The sequence below is a fragment of the Bufo bufo genome, chromosome 4 (genome assembly GCF_905171765.1).
Source record: "Bufo bufo chromosome 4, aBufBuf1.1, whole genome shotgun sequence".
Taxonomy (NCBI): Eukaryota; Metazoa; Chordata; class Amphibia; order Anura; family Bufonidae; genus Bufo; species Bufo bufo.
The window spans coordinates 512,254,113-512,278,945 of NC_053392.1; the positions used below are offsets into that span (position 1 = coordinate 512,254,113).

The window sequence follows — 24,833 nt, forward strand, 5'->3', positions numbered from 1 at the left end:
CTATTATAGAAATAATACAACCTGATCTGTTCCTAACGTGTGCAGCCGGTTGTATTATCCTAACGGAAGCGTTTTTGCTGACCCATGACGGATCTAGCAAAAATGCAGATGTGAAAGTAGCGTTACTCCTCCAGTGTGCATTATTTTATTTTTTTAATATTATTGGTCTAGACAATGCTCCCCCATAATGTGGCCAAGTTTAAATCTATCACTGCCAAACCAATGAGAAGACCAGGAGAAGGAAAAAGAATAAAAACTTTGTACGGTGCTCTTCACACTGGGCAGATGCAGGTTTTCAGATTTAAACTTTTTTATTTGATGGCAGAATAAGGCTACTTTCACACTAGCGTTTAAGTTTTCGGGTATTGAGTTCCGTCATAGGGGCTCAATACCGGAAAAAAAACGCTTCAGTTTTGTCCCCATTCATTGTCAATGGGGGAAAAACTGAACTGAACAGAATGGAACGGTCCAAAATGCATTCCGTTTCGTTGCGTTCCCAGACCGGAGAGCAAACCGTCCTGGGATGAGGAGCAAGACGGATCCGGCATTACCCCAATGCAAGTCAATGGGGACTGATCCGTTTTCTCTGACACAATTGAAAAACGGATCCGTCCCGCATTGACTTTCAATGGCGTTAATGACAGATCCGTCTTGGCAATGTTAAAGATAATACAACCGGATCCGTTCATAACGGATGCAGACGGTTGTATGATCAGTAACGGAAGCGTTTTTGCTGGACCCTGCCGGATCCAGCAAAAACGCTAGTGTGAAAGTACCTAACCTGTTTCGGGCCTGAACAGGCTCCTTCATCAGGTTCACGTTAATCCAGTCCAAAACCAAATGAGCACACAGATTCAAGAACATAAATGAAAAAAAGTCGAGACAAAAAAACCCAAATAAAGCAAAATTTGATTTAGAAAGTTTACATACTAAAGGGTATCCTCAGCGAGTTATTATTTTGTGTTTTATGGCACTATGGGAAGAAAAGCTTTTAATGGCTCTGTAAGAATTTAAACACTACGTGCACGAAGCGTTTATCTGTAGGCTTGTAGAGAAAAGGAAAGGGGGGGGGGGGGTGCGCGCAGGGCTGAAATCACGTCATGCAAACAGATGTGTTACTTTCCAGAATGCAAAGTGAAGATCTTTAAACACAAGCTGCACGGAAAAGCGTGCTGCCTAGTAAATGAATCACCTTAATTGAAAGCCACTGTATGTACACAGCGCTTGGGAAAACATCGCCAACGAGGAGGAAACATATGGCGGTGGCAATAGAAATTGGTTTACTCATTCGGAGCGCCGTTGTTTCTGCAGCACTTTCATAATTGACCTTTAGAGCGATAAATGTGTAAAATAATTTTGTTTATTATTGGCTCCAAAGCTTTCGGCAATTACACGGAATGAAATGGTACGACGGAGGAAGGGCGCATTCTGCAAGCATCTCCATTGTTGACATAATTGCACAGCTATAATTTGGTGCTTGTGTTGTTATGGAAAAGTATTAAAGAGGAGGGGAAAAGAATAGAGCCATTATGAGCCATTTCCAATCTAAAATGAAAATTCTGCCGAGGCAGAAATGGGGAAGGGCCCCTAGGTGTGCCAAGCTTAAAATGAACGGCAACGGCTTTAACCCCCTCAGTGCTGCACAGCTGTAAGACGCCATTCAAGACCAAAAGAGAGGTTAAGAGACCTCCGTGGTGATGGCGGATTAAACGCAGCCGTTACAGCGCGGACTGCATTAAAACCAGCAGCGTACGGGCACAGGGCAGTCAAAGGTGCGCACACTAATAAAATCTGGTGAGTAAAAGGTCAACGGAAAATAAATATTCACAAGCATGACTATTTTTAACTTGACATTTTTGCCAAGAGGGAAAAATGATTACTGCAGTGTAACCAAATACCTCCTTAATCTGTTTGTCAGAGCCATTGCAGACTGTTCCTTTTTTAATTAGAAATATGGAAAAGGTATTTAACAAAGAAAACACAAAAGCCACACAAGGTTAATAGAGGTCGCGTCTTTACTTCGTGGCTATGGGACTGCGATAGTGACGAGTTTTGCCAGGATGAGGCCGTTTTAAATTAGCCCTGTAGCATGTCCTACCTAATGAGAAAATCACACTCGCCTGCTCCCCGCTGCTCCGTTCCAGCACCTTTGCTATGTTCGGCAATCTCCTGGCCAGGATACCACAGGGGCACATGCGGCTCTTCCGCCAATAACTGACCTCGGCGGTGACATGTGCCCAAGCAGCACGTCATCCAGCAGATGTGCGCCACTCTAGGCTATATTCATACAACTGTATCCGTTGTGAAGGCCACAAATCGTGGATCCGCAAAATGAGGATGTGGTCAGGGTTCATTACGCACTTTGTAAAATAGGACATATTTGTGGCACGGGCGCATGGATGCGGACAGCACAAAGATGATCTCCATGGGCTGTCCGTATAAAGGGGTCCACATGCGATCCGCAAAATATGTGGACGGAAAATATGGTCGTGTGAATGCCGCCTTAGGCTACTGATGCCTTTCTGAGAAACAGACGTTAAAAACGGTCCTATTCAATTGTATGAGGCAGTCAGCGGTGAAAACTAAAAAGATCGGACGTTCTATGTTTAACGTCCGTTATTCACTGGCCTTAAATTTTTTTTAAAAACTGCCATGTGAATAACCCCATAGACTACCATTGTTCTTAAAAACGGACACGTGACGGCTGTTCAAAAACAAAACATCCGTCTTTCACTGTTGTGTAAACTAGGGCTGAAAAACGATTTGTCCTCGATGCAATTTCCCTGCATCAAGGATTCGTTTAAATCACATGACCACGGAGCGCGAGTGAAGTCTCTCACTCACGGCTCCGATGCCTCCCAACTCGGCAACCGCGCTGCACTGGCCAGGGCCTTGCATGAGGGGGGCACCTGTGATTAGAAGGGGACATGGAGACATGGATGGCAATGGCATGGAGGGGCTGATGGCGCTGTGAGACGGGACATGGATGGCATAGAAGGGCTGATGGTGCTGGGTGGGGGACATGGCATGGATGGGGCTGATCTGATGGCACTGGGGTAGTGGGGGACATGGTGGATGGCATGGAGGCACTGGGGGAGGGGGACATGGCAATGGATGGGATGGAGGCACTGGGGGAGGGGGGCATGGAGGCACTGGGGGAGGGGGACATGGCAATGGATGGCATGGAGGGGCAAATGGCACTGGGGGAGTGGGGGAAATGGCATGGAAGGGCTGATCTGATGACACTGGGGGAGTGGGAGACATGGCAATTGGGCTGGCAATGGATGGCAGAAGAACAGCCTGCTGGAGTATACTGTATTGGGTATAGCCGGATACAACCAGCTATATGCTCTCATTGACTATAATGTGGTCCAAGGCCATCTGGCCATGTTCAAGCATACATGCTGGGTATCACTCAAAGCGGGTTTTTTTTTGTCCGGCCAAAACCAAAGCTTGAAAGCTGTAACAAGGCCGGACCCCATTAGAGTCAATCGCTGCTGCAGCCGGCAGTATCCAGCTATACCCGATACGGTACATTCTGGCTGTTCTTCTGACAGAATGTATATTGCAGCTGTGAAAGAAGCCTTGTGTGTGCAATTATTTGCTCTACCACTGTGTTTTATAAAGCAATACATTATTTTAAGAAGGTTTTTCTTATTAGAGTACTTGAATAATCGGAAAAATAACCAGTAGAATACGCGATTGCTAAAATAATCGTTTGCTGCAGCCCTAGTGTGAACATACCCTTAGGGGGAGATTTGGCAGCAATGGACAGCCATTGCCATCCTTTAGATCAGTCCACACACTGGAGCCACTTACAAAGGGAGCCAATCCACCTACGAGTACATTTTGCTTTGATGAAATTTGAAAGCAGGTAGATTTGACTTGGGGTTCATGCACACGACTGTAGGTTTGGTCTGAATACAATCCACATTTTTTGAGGGCCGGAAGAGGACCCCATCATTTCAATGGGGCCGCAAAAGATGCGGACAGCACACCGCGTGCTGTCTGCATCCATATGTCTGTTCTGCGGTCCTGCAAAAAAAATTAAAATGAAAGATAAAATGTCCTATTCTTGTACATTTTGTGGACAAGAATAGGCAGTTCTAAAAGAGGGCAAGAGGTACCAATCCACAAAAACGGCTACAGCCAAGTGCATGAGCCCTTAAAGGGACACTTTTATCAACATTTTTTAATCACTTATTAAACAGCCTTATATATGACTATACCGCGTAATTTATTTATTTATTTAACAAAAAACTGGTGGATGGTTTTCTGGATATCATTTTTTCAGGATCTTTAACTTCCTTCTTTGAATAGAACGTTAGCACAGCATGCAGTCTTGTTTTCCTTTCTGTCAGACCATTCCTTTCAATCCGAGAGGGAAAGGGCTGAGCGACTCAATTATAGCATCATAGTTTACATTGATAAGTGCAATGCATCTTCTTCTAGGCCTATCAAGAGAACAATAGAGCTATCATAGTTTGATCCCAATCTACAACTACTAATATCATGAGGATTACTCTTCAGATAAACTGACATTGGATTACCTATCTACATAGGGGTCTCATCATTTGTATTGACTGCAGCAGAAGGACAGAATTTTGTATTTCATTCTCAACTGCATAGTAATACCGAAATGAAAAACAGCCTAATATAATAAAATAAAATAAAAAAAGTGTTTTCTATGAATATTGATTTAACCAGTACAAGACCGGGCCCATTAACCCCCCTTCCTAACCAAATCATTTCCCATTTATTTCTAGTTTACTTTCTGTTTGGCTATGTTGTTGTTTTGTACCTTCTTTCAGTGATATATGGAGCTTTATTTTTATGTAATTAATTTTTTTGTATTTTTTGTAATTATTTTGTATATCAAAGTAAATGTAATAAAAGGAAAATATTGTCTGTTTTTCACATTTTTTCATTTGTTATTACCATCACAAAGTGCAACTAAAATATTTTTTCGAATTATGTCCCCTTTCCACAATGGTTGTTTTTATATATGGGATGTGTGGGTTGTGGTTGCAGAGCTAGATAGAAGCTGTTGTGTGGCGGCCTTTTTTAAAATGTAAATTTTGTCTTTTTTTTTTTTTTTTTTTTTACACTTTGTGCCACCAAACAAGACCTTTGGAGAACATATAACTTTACATTTTTTTATTATTTTTTATTATTGCTGCTTTCTCCTGTAGCTGGGGCTGACATATTAGCACCAGTTACAGAGGGAATACAGCCCTTAGAGAGGTTGTACATCGTTGTACAACCTCATTGCAGAATTGATTTTGGTCTGCCAAGCCCCAGCAGCTCATGCAGATGTCGGAGCCCCGGCAGCCACATGATCACTGGGACAGGAACAGGAAGCGGCACTGCCTGTTACTGATCTCAACACATAGCAATGATCGAGGCCAGACGTTACCAGGATGTTTGCTGTCCCCATTAACTATAATGGCCGCTACCCAGCAATTATGCCAGGATTCAGCCAGAAAAACCCCCATGCACGCAACAGTTTTTGTCTGGCCGATTCCCAGAATTCTATGCCAGAACAGCCTGCCTAGAAAGCTGTACCGCAAATCTGAAAGAAGTCTTAGAAATGTCTGTGCAGAGATATGATGACCACTCAAATGTGTATAGTCAACAGCAGACCGCAAGCATTTAAAAAATACCCCTTCATGTTGGAAGCATCCCTTGAACTGTACATCTTACTTACAGTATCAAATAAAGTCCCCTTGTTTCAGGTAAAGCCAGGTCCTCCTGAGCTCTCCTGCAATCCGTTTGAAGCTTCATCCTCCGTATCTCCCTTCTTTTTCAGATTTATAATGTTCTACTAAAAAAGGAAACCTATCAGTTTGGGCAGTAAATAGGGAGCCTAGTTATGAGGCTGGGTTCAGCGTCTGTGGTATTGATGCGTTTTTACCACAGTTTTGCGATGCGTTATTGGTCACACTATTTCCATGCCTAAAAATGTGAGTCATCTCTACCAACGTATGACCAACTGCCACACAGAAAAACCGCAGCAAACATATCTTTTGTAGAGCTGTTATTATTAGGAGAAGTGCAAAAATGCTTTTATTCTGCCAGGTTCTGATCCTGCAAGAGTCCAGGAGGCGGAGCTTCACTGTAAAGTGCCCTCTTTATTAAGTTGCTACTCAACCCCTCCCCATCTGCTACAGCTGTCACTCAGGGCAAAGAGCACTTTACAGATTTGCTGCAGATAATTCTACAACTACCCCATTCATCTGACTAGGACTCGCAGAAATCCATGCACATGCTGCAGCAAGGACCCCAGAGTTTCAATCATGGAGATTTCTGCAACAAATTTGCTGCATATCATAAACTCTCCTGAGAATGTTCACACTGCGCATTATCACATGGATTTCTGCACAGCAGTTCCTATGGCTTGGATCTGGAATCCATGTTGCAGACAAAAACAATTGACTTGTGGCCATACACGAAATAGCCCTGAATGGGGCTTAATCTACAGGCGGATGCTGCGTGTACAACTGCAAATCCGCAGCGGAAATTACGAGGGATAGCCCTGGATTTCTTCTGTAGAATCCACGGAAGCGTCATTTTTTTCAACATGTATTTCTGCCACGGGAACATACCAAGTCATTGGAGGATCAGACCGCTCCATGGACATTAGATCCGATATCTGCAACCACTTTTTTTTTTACCTAAATAAAAGTTCCCTTCTGATTCTACTAGCTACTAACTAAGTGGGGGTCATTAACAAAGAACGGCTTTTTATGCCCGTCTTTGTTTTGCCTCTGCGTGCTGGAGGATTTGCCTAGTTTATGACGTCCGGGAGTCCGTGTAGCTGGCTTAAAAACTACCCCAGCCCCTAAATGAAGTAGTTATTACTCCTCTTTTTACATTTTTCAGACGTTAAAGATAGTAAATTTGTCACTCTCATGTGCCGAGGACAGGGTCAAAATGGGCATGCGACAAAATAAAGGGTGGTCCAAGAAAAAGTAGCCCGCCTCCAATATCTCCAAATCCAACTGGCTAATAGTACATTTCTCTTAATTATCCATAGCAACCAATCAGAGCTCAGCTTTCATTTTTAGGAACTGAAAGTGGGCAATTAAGACTGATGCGGGCTACTTTTTCGTGGGCAACCCTGTATTTTCGCACAGGCATTTAAAAACTTGCAAAATAAGGGCCTTGAAACTTTATTCACGCCAAAAATTGGCGAATCGCTTCTTAAAAATGACCCCCAGTATATCAAGTGTCTAAGGAATTAACCAGCAGCTCAGAGCTCTCAATCCGCACACGACACAATAACATATACATTAGACCGCTATATTATAGAATTCTGATCATTTGAAATTATGCTCGAAAAACAGCCTTTGCTACTATGTAATATTCATGTTTCTCCATGTCTCTGCTTAGATGTAATTATTAAAAAAATATCTGCAAGAAATCCAGGCAAAACACATGAAATGATATTCAGCAGCATCTGCTGCCGACGACCCAGTAGCAGTAAACATGCCCGGCTAACCTCTTATCACAAAGAGGACTATTTAAATGGGGGAAGTGTTGCCTATCACCTTACATCTCGACCATATTGAAACATGCCCGTGACATCCAGGCGAAACCTAATAGTCTTGCTGGGACCATCGCCATCTGTTCATAGGACATTCTTCCAGTGTCTTCTTTCAAGGTTTTACAAAGTAGATTCTTTAAGGATTCTGCAACAACCCCCCTCTTTCTCTGAGGTGGAGGACGCCACTGACTCAAAAACACTGACTTAAAAAAAAAAACTAAAAAAAAAAACTGTACCCACAACCATTTTCAAACCGGCACCTGGATCTGAATACAACTGTAATTGCATGTAGTTAAAAATTTAGTATAGGCACTGATTTATGCAACAAGCAGTTTCTGTCTAGCGCCACCTGCTGTTTGCTCTTTTTCTAAATTCTTTGTCCTGCTCACTGAGATGGAAACACATGCTCAGTTCCATCCTTCAACTGCCACTAGCTGCAGCAGACAGGACATGCCACCTAAGGTTATATGCACACGGACCGTTAGTGTGTTTTGCCGTCCGCAAATTGCGGATCCGCAAAACACGGATGGCGTCCGTGTGCGTTCCGCAATTCCCGGAACGGCACGGGCAGCCTTTAATATAACTGCCTATTCTTGTCTGCAAAGTGCGGACAATAATAGGACATGTTATATTTTTTGGGCGGTCCACTGAACGGAGCCACGGATGCGGACAGCACACGGAGTGCTGTCCGCATCTTTTGCGGCCCCATTGAAGTGAATGGGTCCACATCCGAGCTGCAAAAACTGCAGCTCGGATTCGGACCAAAACAACAGCCGTGTGCATGAGGCCTTAGGCAGAGTTCCAATTTCAGTTATTTCCCTCAGTTATTTGTGAACCAAAACCAGGTGCTGGTTAAAAACACAGAACAGGTACAGATCTTTCCATTACACATTGTCTCTGAGTCAGCTTCACTACTGGTTTTGGCTCACAATAACTGATGGAAATAATGGATCAAATAACTGAAGGGTGAACTCAAACGCTTCCGTTTTGTCCCCATTAATTGTCAATGGGGACGAAACGTAACTGAACAGAACAGAATGCTCCAAAATGCATTCCGTTCCATTCCCATACCGGAGAGCAGCATGCTGCAGTTTGCTTTCCGTCCTAGGATGTGGAGCAAAATGGATCCGTTTTCTCTGACACAATAGAAAACGGATCCACCCCCAATTGACTTTCAATGGAGTTCATGACGGATCCGTCTTGGGTATGTTAAAAATAATACAATCGGGTCCGTTTATAACGGATGCAGATGGTTCTATTATCAGTAACTGAAGCGTTTTTGCTGAACCCTGCCGGATGCAGCAAAAACGCTAGTGTGAAAGTAGCCTAAGCCACCCAATTTAGAGGCTATGCATACCTTGGGGGCAATTTTTTTTTATTGGTGCATTGTACTCATGAGCTAAAAATATATAATTTTTTCAATCGATCTTTAATAAAAATATGGAGTCCCTTTCTCAGTACAGAGCTGAGATACTCTACTAGCAGGATCTGAACTTTCTCTCTGCTCCGTCAGGCAGGGAGATGACGGGCTCCTTAGCTCTGCTCTCAGACCTTATAAACGCTCATCAAAGCTCAATCCTTATCTTACTGTTAAGAACTTAAACAAGTGTTTAGAGATGAGGTTTATTAGATGACGGACACAAAGTGAAAATAAAAGTAGGATGCACACAGCTAGAAAAACAGTTAACCCTTTGTGACAGAATGGCTCAATATTTTTTAATAAAGGCCAATTAAAAAAAAAAAAAAAATAACCCCAAATAAACAACATGCCCTATGTAGGCTGATCCTGCAGTCAGACGTGAGGCCAGGTTGACAAGGTAAAATTGCATATTTCGCAGTACGCTTCTAAAACAGCTTTCCATATTTTTCAATGAGGAATATAAGTCATAGGTTACATGGTCGCTATTTCCAAAAAATTGCATGTCACTTATTTGTAGCATTTCCGAAACCGATTTTTCCCAAATACACTCTGAAATACGCTTGTTTGCTGTTTGGCATGTATTTTGTTGGCATTTATGCAGCTAAAATGCTGCATAAAAAAAAGGAATAAGGCCTGATGCACACGGCCATATCTGTTTTTGCACATGTACAAAACACAGATAGTGGCCAGGTGCATCCCGCATTTTTTTTTTGCGGGTCCACGGAACAGGCATAAGGCAATTGAAAGGAAAAGGTCCATTGAAATGAATGGGTCCGCATCCGGTCTTCAGAGAATGTGGATCGCATGCGGATCGAAACTACGGTCATGTGCATGAGACCTAAAGGAATAAACCAAAACTGAATGGGGCTAAAAAAAGGAATCAACCATTACTGAATGAGGTTAAACCATGAGCAGGTTCCTGTGGTGTCTGCCTGGAAATCGCGAAAAGAATGGACATATACTTTCTTGGCAGTGTCTGGAAACCACACCTCAATAATCTGCATCTGCATGAACAGCAGCGCAGACTCACATTGAAAACAGTAGTCTGTTTTAGCGTGGATGCTGTACAGTTTTCGGCACGGAACCCGCGCTGAAATCCATGGCAAAAATCCACCGTGTGAACATAGCCTGATTGTCCTGCATCGCTCTATATCCCCAACAACTCCCAGCTAGTTTATAGCTCCTCCGTCCCAGTTAGTTACATAGACACTCCCCTATCACTGGCCCCAACAACTCCCAGCTAGTTTATAGCTCCTCCGTCCCAGTTAGTTACATAGACACTCCCCTATCACTGGCCCCAACAACTCCCAGCTAGTTTATAGCTCCTCCCTCCCAGTTAGTTACATAGACACTCCCCTATCACTGGCCCCAACAACTCCCAGCTAGTTTATAGCTCCTCCGTCCCAGTTAGTTACATAGACACTCCCCTATCACTGGCCCCAACAACTCCCAGCTAGTTTATAGCTCCTCCGTCCCAGTTAGTTACATAGACACTCCCCTATCACTGGCCCCAACAACTCCCAGCTAGTTTATAGCTCCCCCTCCCAGTTAGTTACATAGACACTCCCCTATCACTGCCCCCAACAACTCCCAGCTAGTTTATAGCTCCTCCCTCCCAGTTAGTTACATAGACACTCCCCTATCACTGGCCCCAACAACTCCCAGCTAGTTTATAGCTCCTCCGTCCCAGTTAGTTACATAGACACTCCCCTATCACTGGCCCCAACAACTCCCAGCTAGTTTATAGCTCCTCCGTCCCAGTTAGTTACATAGACACTCCCCTATCACTGGCCCCAACAACTCCCAGCTAGTTTATAGCTCCTCCCTCCCAGTTAGTTACATAGACACTCCCCTATCACTGCCCCCAACAACTCCCAGCTAGTTTATAGCTCCTCCCTCCCAGTTAGTTACATAGACACTCCCCTATCACTGGCCCCAACAACTCCCAGCTAGTTTATAGCTCATCCCACCCAGCTAATTACAAAGACACTCCCCTATCACCACCCCTAACACCACCCAGCTAGTTACATAGACACTCCCCTATCACTGCCACACCCATGGACTTAACATCACAGGAAATAGGAAAGAGCTGCATGGACATGGTCATATGACCACAGCCCAGAACGGGAGATAGCAGCAAGAAAAGAAATACAATACAAAATTATAGCTACCTTCATAGATGATTATTTTCAATTATTTTGATGCAGATGGGAAAACCCCTTTAACACTGGCACACCTGTCTTTGGTTCTATTCACACTGGCGTTATAGTTTCAGTTATAACAAAAACCACTGCAGTAGTGCCAATTGTGTCACACAATGGACACCAGTGGCAACCTATGGACACCACTGACTTAGATAGGCTTCGGTTGGGTCTCTGTTGTGGAGCCCGTCATTTAGACAGAAAGAATAGCAATGCATGCTACACTATTACCTTCTAAGCGGACAGTAGCGTGAATGCAGCCCGAGGAAACGTGAGCCACCAAGTTGTGCCGGACCACTCATTCCACACTGCTGTGTCTCAGAAGTTGAGCTCTACATCATTAGTACTGGTATTACCATTCTACTAAAGCAGTAAATAATAAACTAGTTCTCATATACTGCAAAGTAGAAGACTATGTCAATAAAACAATATATATATTTTTTTGGGGGGGAAATCCCAGCTTTAAAAAACCCCAGAAAACCGCCTAAGACACAAGAACATCCAGTGACAGTTGATGCTCCTCCCTTTCTACATGTTCCCAATGGTCAGAGACCCTGGTGCAAGATACTGAAGGAACAGGCAAAACACACAGTCAGTAACAGGCCAAACTCATGGCAGTCACAGTCCGTGCGAATCCAAGAAACAGGTCCAAGGTCAAGCCTGGCAGCAGAGTGTCACAATGGTAAACAGGACAGTAGACAGACCACAGGGAACTGCACACCTTTGCAAGATAGGAATCTAATTGCAAGGAAATAAGGTCAGCAGCACAGAGTGAGAGTGCTGCCACACTTCGTGGCTCTGCTGTGGTTTTTGCAACAGCATACCTGCATTTATGGTGCGTTTTCTTCCAGCAAGGAAAAAAAAAGCAAATCACACACACAGCAAAACTGAAAAACTGAATCACATTAATTACGGTACAAAATAGAGTTACATTAAGGTAATTTAGGTCTGCCATGTGTTTTTTGATGGACAAAAATGTTGTCTAAAGGCACATGCACACAAACATATTTTTTCTCCGCATCCATTCCGTTTTCTTTGCAGCCGGTATGTGGAACCATTCACTTCAATGGGACGCAGGAAAAAAAAAAAAAAAGGAAACGATTCCCTGTGCATTTTGTGTCTGTATGTCCAAAAAAATAAATAATAGGATGTGTCCTGTTATTGAGCGCTTTACAGACACTGATTGGACTGTTCTATTAGGGGCAGGCTGTCCAATTACGCAAAATGCAGAATCTGTGTTTTGCGGATTCGCAATTTGCGGACCGTGTGCATGAGACCTAAGGCCTAGTTTGCACCAGTGATTTGGTTAGTGATTTCCATCAGTGATTGTGAGCCAAAACCAGAAGTGGAGTCTACACAGAGATCAGGTAGAATGAAAATATTTCTGTTCTGTGTTTTTGGCTCATAATCATTGATGAAAATTACGGACCAAATCACTGAAGTGTGAACTAGCCCTAAGTGCAGGTATATTGTTGCAAAAAACTGTATGTGTTTTTTTTTTATACATTTTTTGCTTCATCAAAAACTCAGCACAGCTGGAAGGTGTGGCCACAACCTCATAGCAGAAGCTGATTAGCAATTAGAAGCAGCACACAGAGAAAGGAGAGGTAAGGAGTGGTAGTGAAGGCAAAAATGGGAGTAGTAGTTCAATGAGTAATGTTCCTAACAGAAGGAGCAGCGACGGAAACTGGCTGACGATGTAACATCAGCATCGCAACTTATGAGCCGGATGTATATAATCAATCCAAATTCTTAAAAATTTTCAAAAGTTTTTGTCCTACAGGGTCGGCCTTCAGTCTATCTGCAGAGTATCCTACTTTTACACGGAGCCACGACGTACCTGCTGTAATGGTTGGATGTACAGCCCTTATCTCAACTCATAACACTCACTTATCCGTGTGATAAGAATTTAGCTATAACGTGTAATAAGTGTCTATGACCAATTGATAAAATGACTTTTAGCCCAAAATGGGCAAAATGCAATCATAATAAATTACCCCTGATGGTGTTCAGGTGTCATTAGTCCCTCTGTAGATCATGTTACAGAAGTGCAAATCGGGGGCCTCCTGAACATGTAAGCCCTGAATGGGAGCTTACAATAAAGATTCTCCCTCTTTAGGGTCCATTCACACATCTGCAACTGTTTTGCGGCCCACAAATTGCGGATCCGCAAAACACGGACACCGGCCATGTGTGTTCCGCATTTTGCGGACCGCACGTGGCCGGCACTATAATAGAAATGCCTTTTCTTGTCCGTGTCTTTACTATGAATTTTATTTGCAGGGTTCTCCTTCATAATTCATTCTGGCGTGTGGCTATGTCTTCACATATCTCTTATAGTCTCCCTAATTTTCAGATATGCAGCACTTTCTATTGACAGTCTAAAGTTCCGATAACCTGGCATAACCGAGCTACCCACCTACTACACAATGGATGAAGAGTTGGCCCCCCCATATCTGCAATAATCACGCTCTCAACATGCTCCAGAGATACAACCGTAAACAGCACAACTCATTTAAAGGGAACCCGTCATCAACTGTATGCTGATCTCACTGAGGGCAGCAAAACATTGTGACAGAAATGCTGATTTCAGCGGTGTGTCACTCATGAGCTAAAAGTAAGTAACCAGGACTATTCTCAGGTGGCCGTGACTCTTTTCCAGGCCCAGTCTGCAATGATTGTGATGTCTGTTCTCGGCAACCACTTACTGTTAACTTATAAATGACAGACTGAGATCAACTCACCTGTCTCTACTTTATACTGCCCTTAGTATGGGCAGCATAAAGTGGATGACAGGCTCCCTTTAATTGGGAAAGAATAGCTTAATAGTGGATATAAACCTTGATGGAGACTTGAGAACATCTGAGAAAAAAAGCTCTAATAAAAAGGTCAGGACACTCGTTCCGCAGACCTGAGGGAACGCCTGTGATTCATGCCAATGTTATCTAGAATATTTGCAGTACTAGGAAAAGAATTGTACATAACTGCAAACAACAATTAGAAATATATTTCATTAGTGAATGTTGACTTCATAGAGATCTGGACTATCGTATTTTCTCAATTCAGAGTAATGTCCGCTTTTCCATTTTAGGTAGGAAACATCTTGATACAAACAAGTGAAGTCTGGAAAAAAACACATAGTGGTAGCTCTGCAAAACTAGGTTAATGAGGAAAATCCGCAGCCAACAGCGCCATCGTGTGGCATCCCAAGGCATCTGGTGTCATAATCTACATTTTCTGAGGGTGTAGGAAGGGAAGGGACGGTTTTGTAAAATTATTTTACATTGCTCCTGATATTCAAAAAACAAACAAAAAAAAGAAACCTCTGACCAGCCCTTTAATAATTGCCTAAGTTAGACTGATCTGCTTATGTAATGCAAATTAAAGACCAAGCAGATTTGTATCTATCACACTGGCTGACCTGTTACATGTGCACTTGGCAGCTGAAGGCATCTGTGTTGGTCCCATGTTCATATGTGCCCACATTGCTGAGAAAAATGATGTTTTAATATATGAAAATGAGCCTCTAGGAGCAACAGGGGCGTTGCCCTTACACCTAGAGGCTCAGCTCTCTCTGCAACTGCGGCGCCCTCTGCACTTGAACAAGTTCTTTTTTTTTTTTGCGGTGCGGAGGCATGGACAGAAACACCACGGAAGCACTCCGTAGTGCTTCCGTGGGGTTCCGATCCGTGCTTCTGTTCCGCATCTCCGTGATTGCGGACCCATTCAAGTGAATGGGTCCGCATCCGTGATGCGGAGTGCACATGGGCCGGTGCCCATGTATTGCGGACCCGCCGTATGCGGGCCACGAGCACACAACGTTCGTGTGCAAGAGGCCTAACTGTGATCAAACCTGGCCCTGTCAATCAATGCCAATGGCAGGCGGGGACGGGAACGAGCCTACCGAGCATTGCAGGTGACGCTCATCCATGTCACCGCCTGCCATTGGCTGCTTCCCCCGACACCGGGTGCTTTAATCCGCGCACAGGGAGAAGCAGCAGCCGCGGTGCAGGGACCAGGAGCGGCGCAGGGAGCGAGGAGCCAGGTAAGTATATTCAATGTGAGGGGCCCGGGCATATGGGGGAGCATTTTATAGTCTTGGATAACCCTTTTAAGGATCAATGCGCACGGTATGGGTGCCTCTACAGTAGTGATGGGGAACCTTTTACAGACCAAGTGCCCAAAGTGCAACCCAAAACCCACTTATTTATCGCAAAGTGCCAACATGGCAGTTTACCCTGAACACCACAGCCCAATATATTATATCTTTCATGTACTTTATCATGTAGCTATAATAGCCTGCCTACATTCAGTGCGCTGCCTGTGCTGTTCATAGTGCGCCCTGCGCTGATGAATGGCAGGAAAAGTCTAAGGCATATTGGTACACCATAGACTTTTTCCAGGGAGGGCTATGAGTGCAACCTCTGGCACCCGTGCCATAGGTTCGCCACCACTGCTCTATAGGCACTTTATGTGCCACTGTATGGTGCCAATAGAGAACAGGATACTAATATCTGGAAAAAATAAGATAATGCTGATCCTTTTTGGGGAGGATACCAGTGTAAAACAGTAAATGTTGGTACATTTTTTCTTAGATTCCATATGAAATCAATAGAAACTAATTGGCTATATGCCGCCTAAAAAGTTATGGGGCACCCAGAGGTACAGCAGGGGTCTATAGAAGATATATTACAAATACATCATACAATGGAAGTGTTTAGGGAAACCTTGGCTGCTAAGCCACCACTTATTACTCGGGTAGGGTCCAGCTGCCTTATTACTCGGGTAGGGTCCAGCTGCCTTATTACTCGGGTAGGGTCCAGCTGCGCGTTACTCGGGTAGGGTCCAGCTGCGCGTTACTCGGGTAGGGTCCAGCTGCGCGTTACTCGGGTAGGGTCCAGCTGCGCGTTACTCGGGTAGGGTCCAGCTGCGCGTTACTCGGGTAGGGTCCAGCTGCGCGTTACTCGGGTAGGGTCCAGCTGCGCGTTACTCGGGTAGGGTCCAGCTGCGCGTTACTCGGGTAGGGTCCAGCTGCGCGTTACTCGGGTAGGGTCCAGCTGCGCGTTACTCGGGTAGGGTCCAGCTGCGCGTTACTCGGGTAGGGTCCAGCTGCGCGTTACTCGGGTAGGGTCCAGCTGCGCGTTACTCGGGTAGGGTCCAGCTGCGCGTTACTCGGGTAGGGTCCAGCTGCGCGTTACTCGGGTAGGGTCCAGCTGCGCGTTACTCGGGTAGGGTCCAGCTGCGCGTTACTCGGGTAGGGTCCAGCTGCGCGTTACTCGGGTAGGGTCCAGCTGCGCGTTACTCGGGTAGGGTCCAGCTGCGCGTTACTCGGGTAGGGTCCAGCTGCGCGTTACTCGGGTAGGGTCCAGCTGCGCGTTACTCGGGTAGGGTCCAGCTGCGCGTTACTCGGGTAGGGTCCAGCTGCGCGATACTCGGGTAGGGTCCAGCTGCGCGATACTCGGGTAGGGTCCAGCTGCGCGATACTCGGGTAGGGTCCAGCTGCGCGATACTCGGGTAGGGTCCAGCTGCGCGATACTCGGGTAGGGTCCAGCTGCGCGATACTCGGGTAGGGTCCAGCTGCGCGATACTCGGGTAGGGTCCAGCTGCGCGTTACTCGGGTAGGGTCCAGCTGCGCGTTACTCGGGTAGGGTCCAGCTGCGCGTTACTCGGGTAGGGTCCAGCTGCGCGTTACTCGGGTAGGGTCCAGCTGCGCGTTACTCGGGTAGGGTCCAGCTGCGCGTTACTCGGGTAGGGTCCAGCTGCGCGTTACTCGGGTAGGGTCCAGCTGCGCGTTACTCGGGTAGGGTCCAGCTGCGCGTTACTCGGGTAGGGTCCAGCTGCGCGTTACTCGGGTAGGGTCCAGCTGCGCGTTACTCGGGTAGGGTCCAGCTGCGCGTTACTCGGGTAGGGTCCAGCTGCGCGTTACTCGGGTAGGGTCCAGCTGCGCGTTACTCGGGTAGGGTCCAGCTGCGCGTTACTCGGGTAGGGTCCAGCTGCGCGTTACTCGGGTAGGGTCCAGCTGCGCGTTACTCGGGTAGGGTCCAGCTGCGCGTTACTCGGGTAGGGTCCAGCTGCGCGTTACTCGGGTAGGGTCCAGCTGCGCGTTACTCGGGTAGGGTCCAGCTGCATCCATCTGCCCAGCCATAAAAGCAGAAGACCTCTCATAAAACAGGGCATCAAGAGCATTCCCCACTTTTCCCAGCAATTTACCAAAATCCAGGGTCTTCTTAGCAGTACTTATTACACCGCACACATACCTGCACTTCATAGAGCCATTACATAAGAAATCAGGACATGACCATTATTACATTTTCCCTGCACTTAAAACATTCAGAATACTGGGTTTTACATTAAAAGAGATCATTATGGAGCTGGCAGCATGCGCTGAAATTGTAGGGCCCTGCATTTATCATTTTACATGTAATGAAGAGAGTGACTGATAACCAGGACTCTACTGAAATCAAAAATTCTTTTTTTTTTTTTTTTATTGAACTTTTACGCTATTAGAAAGTTGGACTTATTTTGCAGCTGACCCCTTTTCTATACTTTACCTCAAAACGCCATATCCAAAAATAAAAAGCACACAAAACGACTGAGCAATTTACTATTCTTCACTGTCAAAATAATCCACAGCACTGTATCCACGTCTATGATCTGTCTCTCTACCCGTCTCTCGCTCATCTACCTGTCTGTCTCATATCTCTCTCTCTCTCTCTCTCTCTCTCTGCAATTATCCATCTATCATCCATCTATCTTATCTAATTTATCTATCTCTCTCTAATATCTATCCATCCCTCTATTATCCATCTTTCTAATTATCTAACTAATATCTCTCTATCTCTGCAATATCTATCATCTGTCTATTATCTCATTTATATCTCTCTAATATCTATCTATCCACCCATCTCTGTATTATCTATCTCATATCTATCTACCTATTACTCATCTAGCTATCGCTCGTCTATTTCTCAGCAAGTTACTTGTTTCTCTGATTAGGTCACACTCTCCTAAAATACTGGTGTAATCTTCAATACCGAGATCAGATAATCCAGTTCATTTCCTGAATTCAATAACCACCACTGGGGTCATTTATCAAACTGGTGTAAAGTAGAACTGGCTTAGTTGCCCATAGCAACCAATCAGATTCCACCTTTCATTTTCCAAAGGAGCTGTCAAAAATGAAAGGTGGAATCTGATTGGTTGCTCTGGGCAACTAAGCCAGTTCTACTTTACACTAGTTTGATAAATGACCCCCCCACATATTACCTTCTTGGGTTCCATTTCCACTTGTCTGATGGTTTCAGATTATATTCATCTCCTTGTTGCACTTTATTACAGATACCACCAGCACCTGAAGGACCCCACGGACTTACAATGCGTCCATGAGGGGCCGACATGGTTTCTGTTGTTTTGATGGTAAGCACAGCACTACATTTAGCGCTATACTTCCCAGTCAACTCCAACGTTTTCACCAGTCCTGGAAAAAGGGGATGGGGCCAACTGCACATCAAAGGGGCGAGGTCAATGGGAGTTTTCTGGGGATTCTGGGGTGTTTCTGGGCAGGGCAGTCCCTAGGCCGATATGTGGCAACTATCTACATCCGCAGGATTCTGCAACTGCAGCCTCCAACCCAGACATGAATGAACCATTAAATATTACTAGAAGAAGACTAAATGCCTTCGGGTCATAAGGAACAATTCACTTATTTCTTATTTCTGTAATTTAAAAAAAAAGGTCATAAAAGGCGTAAATAAATAAAAGAAGTCATACTCACCTCACCGCTCGTCTCTGCTCCCTGCTCTTTCTCAACACGAAATGTGTGTTGAGAATTTTCAGGAAGTAAAGACTGGCAGGGAACCCCCCCCAGATCTCAGAGCGGGAGCAGCGGGGGATTGGTGAGTAAGTATGCCTTCTTTTAAAGGCCAGATAACACCTTTAAAATAGCCACAGCAACAGCATGAGAAAAACATGGCTGCCTTCTTCCAAAAACAGCACCACATCAGTCTACAGGTTGTGTCTGGTATTGCAGCTGAGCCTAATGAAAAAGGCAGCAGTATTTGTATCATGTAAAACTTATTTTTTAAAGTTTATACCCCTTTTTATTTACTTGCAATTTCCTATTAACCTTGTTACTGCAGGGAAATACTAGCTTTTAACACTATGAACAGCAATGGTAACACCCAATGAGGGTGCCAAAGGCTTCTTAAAAGGGTTGGCAGCCTTTGGGGAGTTTTCTTGCAACCCGCACCCTCCTGGGCAGACCTGCAAAGGGAGACCTACTTACCTTTGCTCCCCAGCCTCGGCTGCCACGCTCTGGTCCCCCGCTGTCAAGATCCGCTGTGATACTGTTGCAGCCAACTGCTGGCTGCAGCGTTGACCTGCTCCTCCTGTGTCATGTCAATTACCAAAGGGGAGCAGGTCACCGCTGCAGCCAGCGACTGGCTGCAGCAGTGACAAAGCGGATGTTGATAGAAGGAGACCTGAGTGAAGGAACCAAGGCTGAGGAGCGAAGGAGATGGGACCCAGCGCCAGGGAGCTGGTAAGTGTACTTCCCCTTGAAGGTCTGCCCGAAAGGGGACGGGGGTTGACAAAACCCCTTCAAAAGGTGGCCAACCCCTTTAAGCAGAGTGCCTTCCTGGAGATACTGATTCGCCGGAAGTATCATTATGCATGAAAGCTGAGACTTCTTGCCTCATGGATTCACATATGAGAGATCACATTATCACAAGAACAGGTCATTCTGACCTGCATTAGGAATAAAGGGCTCCTTTTGTATTATTCTTGCTGGAGGACTGAGAGATAAGGAGTCTGACACTGCGCTACTTCAGAAACTAGAATGGAACCTGAGAAAGGTTTATTATGTTCTGGGAAGAAAACATGCATTTAACCTCTTGGCCATGTTAACCTCACGTGATCTTCCTAACCATCTTCATGCGCTAATAGTCCTTATTAATAGGAAAGATCTCAAAGGACCAAGAGGACAGACCTTGAAGGAATAGGCTTATCCTGGCCCAAGAGTCACATATTACAGCAAATAATGTAGCATTTTTTTTGTTGTTAATATTTGGCTATTTATACAATGTTCCTTGCAGGATTTTCCATTTTAGATATGATAAACTGAGGATTTTACTCATCACACTCTGGGGAGACTCCGCAGCACGAATACTGTGAAAGTCGTAAGAGGGGTGAGCTGGCCGTTTCTTGTGTACGTGAATTTTAGCCCTTACATCAAAAATTAAGCATTCAAACTGCATAGTAATTAGAAAATCATCATTCACGCCAATGCAAGCATCAGTCCAGAAAGGTCACGGACAGGTGTCAAAAATATTCTTGCATGCTAGCAATTAATCGGTTAAAGGGGTCCTCCGGGCTTTTAATATTGATGACCTATCCTCAGGACAGGTCATCAATATCAGATCAGCAGGGGTCCGACACCAGGCATCCCCGCTGATCAGCTGTATGTAGGGAAGGTGCGTCTGCCGTCTCCCTTATCTCCTATGTCTATGGCGGGCAGAAAGAGAGAAGGGAGACGGCACGAGCGCCTTCCCTTCACACAGCTGATCATTGCCAGTGCCCGGTGTCAGACCCCCGCCTATCTGATATTGAAATATTAAAAGCCTGGAGAGCCCCTTTAAGCCTTTCACAACACTAGTACAAGAAATTCCAGATTCTTTCAGCTCTCGTCATGACCTAATGAAATAACAAATCTGGAGCATCCTTCTTTTAGAACCCTGTGCTGTTCCTCTGCTACTCCCCTTAAAAACACATGAATTAACTGACATCAGAGTGTTACCATTCTACATGCCAGCACTGGACAGGGTCATACACTGTAGGGACACCCCCCACTGACAAGGAGAATAATAGCACCTATTTGCCAACATAGTCATGCATTGGCAGGAGGAAAAAACAGGAATGGAGTTCTACAAAGATGCTGCAGAAATTTTAGTTTATGTGAAATATTATGGGGGAGTTTATCATAGACCAGTGTTTTACACCAATTTTGGTATCCCCTGCGGAGCCAAAAGATGGACCTAATTTATGACGAGGCACACTGGTAATCTCTCTGCTTTGTGCACACAGCAGCAGGGAGATTACTATGGCAGCCAGGGCTTCAGTAGTCTCCTGGCTGCCATGGTAACCGATTGGAGCCCTGCTGGGGCTCCGATCCTACCACTGCACCACCAATAAGGATAACTAACTTTTCAATACAAATATAGGCAGCGGGTGCCGCGGCAGAATCACATACCCGGCCTCTGTGATAAGACGTTGCGATCCGCGGCAATTAACCCCTCAGGTGGGGCACCTGAAGGGTTAATTGCCGCGGATTGCAGCACCTTGTCATAGAGCCGGGTGGCAGGTATGCGATTCTGCCACTGGCACCTGCCGCCTATATTTGAATTAATGGGTTAGTTATCTTCATTGGTGGCGCAGTGGCCACAGCCCCTCCCATCCTCCTCCCCTTTTCTCATTCGATGCAGCGGCACAGTGCTAAAGAAAACATGGTGCGCTCTGAGATCAGCGTGCGCGCCATGTTCTGTGATACTAGTCTGCGCAGTAGCCCAGCCAAGTAGCGGTAAATGGCACATCCCGGTACAATAGTATCGATTGGGTATCGATAATTCAATACCCGGTGCAACCCTACTGTGCATGCATGATCACCATTCCATTGACTTCTATGGGACTGACTGAGACCGCCAAGAGCTGTACTCTCCAGTCCTACAGAAATGACCACTTTCCATAGGAGACTTGGAGACCATGGTTCTTGTGACTGATGGGGGTCATAGTGGTTAGACCCCTCACCGATCATACATGTCAATGACTGTCAATGGGTAAATTATGCAGATGACAATGAAATCTCTGAGCAGGTGTATGGATGAATAAATGCCAGAGTGACAGTGAGCAGAGGCATTCAGCACATGAGCTGATGCCCACAACACTTACTTGATCTTCATGATTGAGGCCATTGTGCAGGACAAGATAAAAATGAACCAAAACATCAGAGTTTGGTAGGACATCTTGGCGTCTTGTCATCATGCCACATATCAGCTTGTACGCCTGCAGTTTGCCTTCCTTATACTCGCTGGGCAGAGTAGTTGCCTGTTTGGAAACCAAACACAAGGATAAAATCATTTTGTGAAATGGGCGCACAGTGCACTAACAAATACCAGAAAGTTAGCCTGCTGAAAGGGGTTGTGTCACGAAACATATTCTACATTTTTCAATCTGAATACTTTCATAATTGCAAGCAATTAAAAAACTAATTTAGTCCTTGAGCTTTTCAATTAAAGGGATTCTGTCACCTCGTTTTAGGTTATAGAGCTGCGGACATGCACGGCTAGATCGCCGCTAGCATGTCCGCAATATAGCTGTCCTATCGGGCTGTGTGCTTTTATGGTGCTTAAAAAATGATTTTAGAGATATGTAAATGAGCCCGGTAAGGTGCTCAAGGGGCTGTACGAACCTTCCTGGTGCCCAGCCACACCCCCTGTGAAGGAGCCCAGCACCGCCTGCATCCTCCGAATCTCCTCCTTTCTTCACAGTTAGATTGCCGTAATCTCGCGCATGCGCAGTGCCGGTATCGTGTTCCTTCCCTGTGCTGGCATCAGCCTCAGGGAAGGAACTGCTCATGCGTGAGCTAGCGCATCACGAGATTACGGCAATCTAACTGTGAGCAAGGAGGAGATTCGGAGGACGCAGGCGGTGCTGGGCTCCTTCACAGCCCTATAGGACAGGTATATTGCGGACATGCTAGCGGCGATCTAGCCGTGCATGTCCGCAGCTCTATAACCTAAAACGAGGTGACAGAATCCCTTTAAATATATCTGTACAGCGCCACCTGCTGTTTGTTCTTTTCCTTATTTTTATGTCCATCTCACTGAGCTGGTCGAAATGTGCTCAGGTTAAAACTTCAACTGCCGCCAGCCATATGTTCTGTTAGAAGCTGTGGCAGTTACAGGGAAAGAGATGCAGCAAAAAGGACACACTCCCTCTGAGTTGCAGCCTGAAATAAATCTAGCAGAGCATTTGGAGTAATGGCTGGTCCTGGCTTTGTTAGAAAAAGATTGCCATGTACTATATGATGTCGGATTTTCATTTTTAACAATAATCATGGGATAAACACTTTAAATCATATGTACCTTACTGTAATGTCCAGTATGAAAGGAATCCTGTGATGACATCTAATCTTATACTAGTCATAGCTCAATAGAAATCATTCCGAAATACAGGAAACTTACCTTAAACAACCAAGAGGCAAACATTCGAAGCGGTGGGATCAAAATGGGGGGCGAAGGGGAAGACTGATTGTCCAGACTGATTGATAAGTTGTCTCTAATCTGAAAAAGAAAATAAAACTAGATTAAATTACATTTTTTAAATCTTCATTAAAAGAATTAACCTCAAAGTTGTATAAACCAATGCTGAAGCAAAAGGCGAGGAGAAATCCTTATCACACGGTTTTGGGCCGCATCTGGTCAGTTTTGCTGACCCATTCATTTTAATGGAGCCGCAAAAGAGGTGGACAGCACACCATGTACTGTCCGCATCCATATGTCTGTTATGCGGCTCTTCAAAAAAAAAAAAAAGTCCTATTGTTTTTTTGCAGACAATAGATAGTTCGAACAGAGGGCAGGACGTACTGTTCCAAAAAATAGGAAAATGTACACGGCCAGTATCTGCGTTTTACAGATCAGCAATTTGCAGACCACAAAAATGACAACATCAAACGAGTCCTGGGAGAACATATTGGGCTCCATCAATCAAAACCACTGCTCCCTGATTTGTTTGCAGGAAATTGTTGCAATGCGCAAGGAAATGAATATTAAAAACTGGAACGTGGCGACATAGGCGATGAGGATTAAATATGGCAAAGCCCTGCTTATATTTTCATCGAAGCCTCAGTCACGACCTCTCAATGGAAAGCCCATCAATAAAAATAGGGCAACGTGCTGCACTGTTCTGCCTTGACAGAAACCGTCAGACCTAGTCAATGGGGTCCAGAGGGCGTCACTGGTGTCTCATGGGACAGATGCATCCAGCACTCTGTTATCTTCTTTTTTCTGCTAATGACAGAGCCAAAAAATGGAAATGTGAACATTTAGTCTTACAGGGAGATAGATTCTATTAGTTGGTTTATAGAAAAGAAGGTTTCTGAATACATACCAATTTGGGATTTATGGAGTAAGAAATATATGATGGAAAGCTTTTTTTTTTTGGGGGGGGGGGAGGGGGGGTTTGTATTGTTTTATTAAGATTATTCATTAATATGTATCTTGGCCTGTACAATATGATGTTAAGATGGATTGTTAATTAACATTAATAATAAATTATAAAAACATTAGAAACGGTCAATAATGTTAAAAAAAAAAAAATTCCCTTATGCAGCATGATGTGTTACACTGCTGCCACCTGCTGCTCAAACATCATAGTGCAGTTCACAAGAAAATGCAGAAAAAACTAAAGGCCCCTCCCATACGCATTAGTGTATTGTCACGTTGAACATGGTGCCTGAGACGCAGGCAGCATGTTATAGAGCAGGAGGAGCTGAGCAGATAGATATATGGTTTTGTGGGAAACGATTCAGTAAAACTTGTATTTCATTATTGGCTCATTCTGGGCTTTAAAGTCAAGGAGCGGTCCTATCAGTTATTGACAGCGATCTCTATAT

At 44.9% G+C, this 24,833-nt stretch overlaps 1 protein-coding gene across 2 annotated transcripts in view; it reads right to left on the reverse strand.

Annotated features, from left to right (window-relative positions):
- The window catches only part of RALGAPA2 (Ral GTPase activating protein catalytic subunit alpha 2), a 344,341-nt gene that overhangs the window by 205,365 nt on the left and 114,143 nt on the right, over positions 1 to 24,833 (reverse strand). For both annotated transcript variants that reach the window (XM_040429694.1, XM_040429695.1), the window contains exons 22-23: positions 23,404 to 23,502; positions 22,109 to 22,264 (exon numbers count right to left, since the gene is read on the reverse strand). In XM_040429694.1, coding sequence (XP_040285628.1) covers positions 22,109 to 22,264; positions 23,404 to 23,502 — 255 coding nt within the window. The remainder of the gene's footprint in view (positions 1 to 22,108; positions 22,265 to 23,403; positions 23,503 to 24,833) is intronic.